Source organism: Leptonotus elevatus, chromosome 2 (assembly GCF_054856555.1).
Source record: "Leptonotus elevatus isolate MCC_2025b chromosome 2, RoL_Lele_1.0, whole genome shotgun sequence".
NCBI lineage: Eukaryota > Metazoa > Chordata > Actinopteri > Syngnathiformes > Syngnathidae > Leptonotus > Leptonotus elevatus.
The window spans coordinates 35,339,048-35,342,798 of record NC_141240.1 but is presented as its reverse complement, the minus strand read 5'-3'; the positions used below and the strand labels follow the sequence as shown (position 1 = coordinate 35,342,798).

The 3,751-nt window shown below is 35.4% G+C and overlaps 1 protein-coding gene across 4 annotated transcripts in view; it reads left to right on the top strand.

Moving 5' to 3' along the window:
* The window catches only part of LOC147179787 (uncharacterized), an 11,525-nt gene extending 8,421 nt beyond the window's left edge, over positions 1–3,104 (top strand). For 3 of the 4 annotated variants that reach the window (XM_086066987.1, XM_086066988.1, XM_086066986.1), the window contains 3 exons: positions 104–169; positions 990–1,055; positions 2,353–3,104. In XM_086066987.1, coding sequence (XP_085923113.1) covers positions 104–169; positions 990–1,055; positions 2,353–2,517 — 297 coding nt within the window. In that variant the 3' untranslated portion in view covers positions 2,518–3,104. The remainder of the gene's footprint in view (positions 1–103; positions 170–989; positions 1,056–2,352) is intronic. The other variant, XM_086066989.1, reaches the window with a different exon arrangement.
* The last annotated feature ends 647 nt before the right edge of the window (positions 3,105–3,751 follow it).

Genomic DNA, 3,751 nt, shown 5'->3' with positions numbered 1-3,751 from the left:
TTCATTGTTCTGTATGTACTGTAACTGTGTAAATGCACAGGTACAGACTTGTGTGTTACTAAGAATTGAATTTTATATGTATTTTTCTCTTCATGTGTACCAGGTTTCAACTGAAGCACAACCTGAAGACATAACTGAAGACGTAGCTGTCACAGACCAAGTTGACCAGGTGACGAGATTTCTTTTTGAATGTTGACGTTGAAATACATTTTTCAGAAGCAAGACGTTGGCACAATATATAAAAAAATATCTTGTCGCACGAATGGCTCATGCAATATGTGTATTGCAAAGACAAGCAACAAATGAATATTGGATTGTATACTTTAGTCTGACTTTGACCAATCAGAGACTACCTTAATTGCGCATCGCCATACGAGAAACGTATCGAGGGGCATTACTAACAAAAAATAACTTAATTGGATAAGATTAGATCACAATGAGCATGTTTATTTTTCCGGATTATCGTGTATTTTTTTTCATTGGATTATAAAAATATATAGCTATAGATAGATCCTTTTTTTTTAGGTCCATGTTCAATGTCGAAATAATCTCCATTACTGTATAAAACACCCATGTCGCATGTTTTGTCAATACTGTGCAGCCCTCACAGATACTTAGTCCTCACAATGTTATAGTTGTGAATAACTGACACTTAGGACAGTGTATTCATACACCGTGACTGTAAAATAAGTTTTGAGGGCTTGGAGTTATTATACAATTCATACTCTGGTCAGGTATGGATTCTCTGAGGACTGTGTATTTTCTTATTTTTGTTTCATTGTGAAAAATAGACGTCACCAATTTACACAAACCTGTAGTGCAGAAGGATTTATTTATTTATTTTTGTAATGGCAAATAAAATGAGTTTGCATTTACAATACTTTAACCTATTAATTGTTCTGTATGTACTGTAACTGTGTAAATGCACAGGTACAGTCGTGTTACTAAGAATTGAATTTTATATGTATTTTTCTCTTCATGTGTACCAGGTTTCAACTGAAGCACAACCTGAAGACATAGCTGAAGACGTAGCTGTCACAGACCAAGTTGACCAGGTGACGAGATTTCTTTTTGAATATTGATGTTGAAATCAGTTTTCAGAAGCAAGACGTTAGGAGTGAAGAGTGTAGAGTAGATGCTAGGGCTGAACTATATAACTAACAAATATAATCACAACAATTTTTTATGCAATGTGTATTGCCAAGACGTTCAAAATATTGTATCCAACAATAAGCTTGTATGGGACTAAAATTCCTACAAGTCAACATTAAAAATATCTCAAATTGAAGATTTGTTGGCAGTTTGGTGATTTGGATTATGCACTGTAGTGATCTTTTGTTCCCATTAATTTATTTATGGTGGATTTTAGAGATGAACTCGCTATCAATTTTATTTTATTTTTTTAAACAGAAGTGTAAACATCAGGTAGTTAATTTACTTGTATCAAGCTTGGATAAATGTGCTTTATGTTTTGGACCTTTCGCTGCACTAGAATGGACTGGCATGATGGGTATTTTATCTTCTGTGTTATTTGTATCTGCAATGGATCTTTGTTTCACGCAACCAGAATTAATAGTGCAGGCATTTTCATTGAATGAATATAATTTAGTCAAGAGGATAAATTATGACCCATGTTTATACCTTTATCTTTAGTTGCAAGCAGCTAAATGTTGAGCAATTGTCTCAATCTTAACGACTGTCTGACTCGGTAAAATAGAAAAGTCTACTGTAACTGAAGGACTGTATCACACAATATCTGTTTTAGGGGCAATGCCATAGATTAAGCATATTAACTATCCCTCTTGTTAAATGCTTCATCTCATCTTTCGAATAAATGTGACTAGATTTATAATAATCTTTAGTATGTGCACAAACTTTAGGTTCTAAATGCTTTTCTAGTTTGCTCCAGCATCTGGCACATATCCCGTTTAAAAAAAATGCAAAACTGCTTGATGATGAAGACCTTTGGTAAATTAACTTTAGCACATTAGCCCATCAATGGCGGGAGCTACTTCTGCCGCGAGCGCTCGACACTTTTCTCAAGCTTCTACTTCGAGTGTAACATCACTAAGTAACAGCGAAGTAAAGCTAGTAAATATTTATGACCACCCGCCAAAATGAATTTTAACCCGCATTTGGCAGGTTAATTTTAGAGCCACTGTATATATGCATAAGTATGTGTGCATCTACTGTATATATGGATATCATTGCTGTCCTGTGAAAAACACGTTTCCATTTTTAGGTCGCGGGCTGCTCTCCGGTAGCTCCTATGGTGGAAGTGTTTTTCACAGAACAGCGACAATATGTGTATGTATGTATGTATGTAATAATTGTTTTCGTTTAAAAAATTAGGTTGCTGATGTATCCAGTTCAAGTGAGGATTCGTTAGCAGAGGAATATGTTCCAGATTCTCACAGTACTTCGGACACTTCCTACATTGAACCTGTTTCAGAAATTCAGAAATCCGAAGGTATTTCAGGAATGAGCTATGAGAAAACTGCTCATCCTTTAAGATGAGAGGTAGTCATGTTTTAAAGAATAAAATGTTCAATGTTCACTGACTCTTTTGCATCTGGTTTCATGTCGAGCTTATCCATTACAAAGCTGTGTTTGACCTAGATAACCTGTTCACATAAGAAGCAGTTTTATTAACATACCAGTTTCAGTCTGTCCTAAAATTGTAAGTTGTAACATGAGCACCATGTTAAAACTTACAATTTTAGGACAGATCAGGTATGACTTTGCATTTCACAGTATTGTTATGTACAACAATGTGTCCTTATATCAGGTAAGTCATTACACATCAATGCCATTTTAGTTTGTGTAAAGTCAGAATGCCAGAACTTTCAAATCACTTCAGTGACATGGTTGCTGTGTGTTGTGTAAACTTTGTCCTTGTAATGTGAGTTGGTCCTCATAATTACTATTTTTGCAATGGGCGTGGCTTATTTAGGTCATTATCTATGTCCTCACAATTACGGATTTTTTCAGGTTTTTCTTTTTTTCGTGTGTTGAGTTTTTTCAAGTTTTGAAGTGAAATTCTCCTGGACAACCCCAAAAAAAAATTTTGGGTGCAAGTCCCATCTCTCTGGCATTAGCAGAAAGGGGTGTCCCTGTAATACACAATTAAACCGGTTTGGAAAAAATGTCCTCATAATACACAGAGGCAAGTATGTGTGTGTGTGTGTGTGTGTGGTGAAAAATATACTGCAGCCTATCAGTTGAAATCTCCTTTTCAAGATTATGAGTCATAAAAAAAGATTCAGTCAACACTTTGAATTAATGGCAAGTATAACATATTTTTTTGTTGTCGTGGGTGTTCATGAATTCATAGAAATCTCACGCAGGCATTGTTTTGCGGTGCCTTTCATTGAGAAGTACAAACAGTCAAGCACACAAATACAAAATGAAAACGCACACAAAAAGCTACACGCTTTGTTTTTTTTTAATGCATGCATACATGACTATCTGCAGTAGTGCTTTAACATACAAGTTGAATTTATTCCCTGACTGCTCTTGTAACGCAAAACATACAGTCATGATATAATTAAACATTTGAATGAATGGTCATTGTGATCCTTTTTTTCTGCTGTGCCCACCGTGGCCACCTGGGAAAGACAGACAGACGGATATATTGTTCATTTTGACATCTCAACTCCTCACGACTCATCAGTATGGCACCGTTCTTCACAGAGGATAAAGAATAGATGACTGTAACTACTACTACTACTACTACTACTGTTATGTTTGT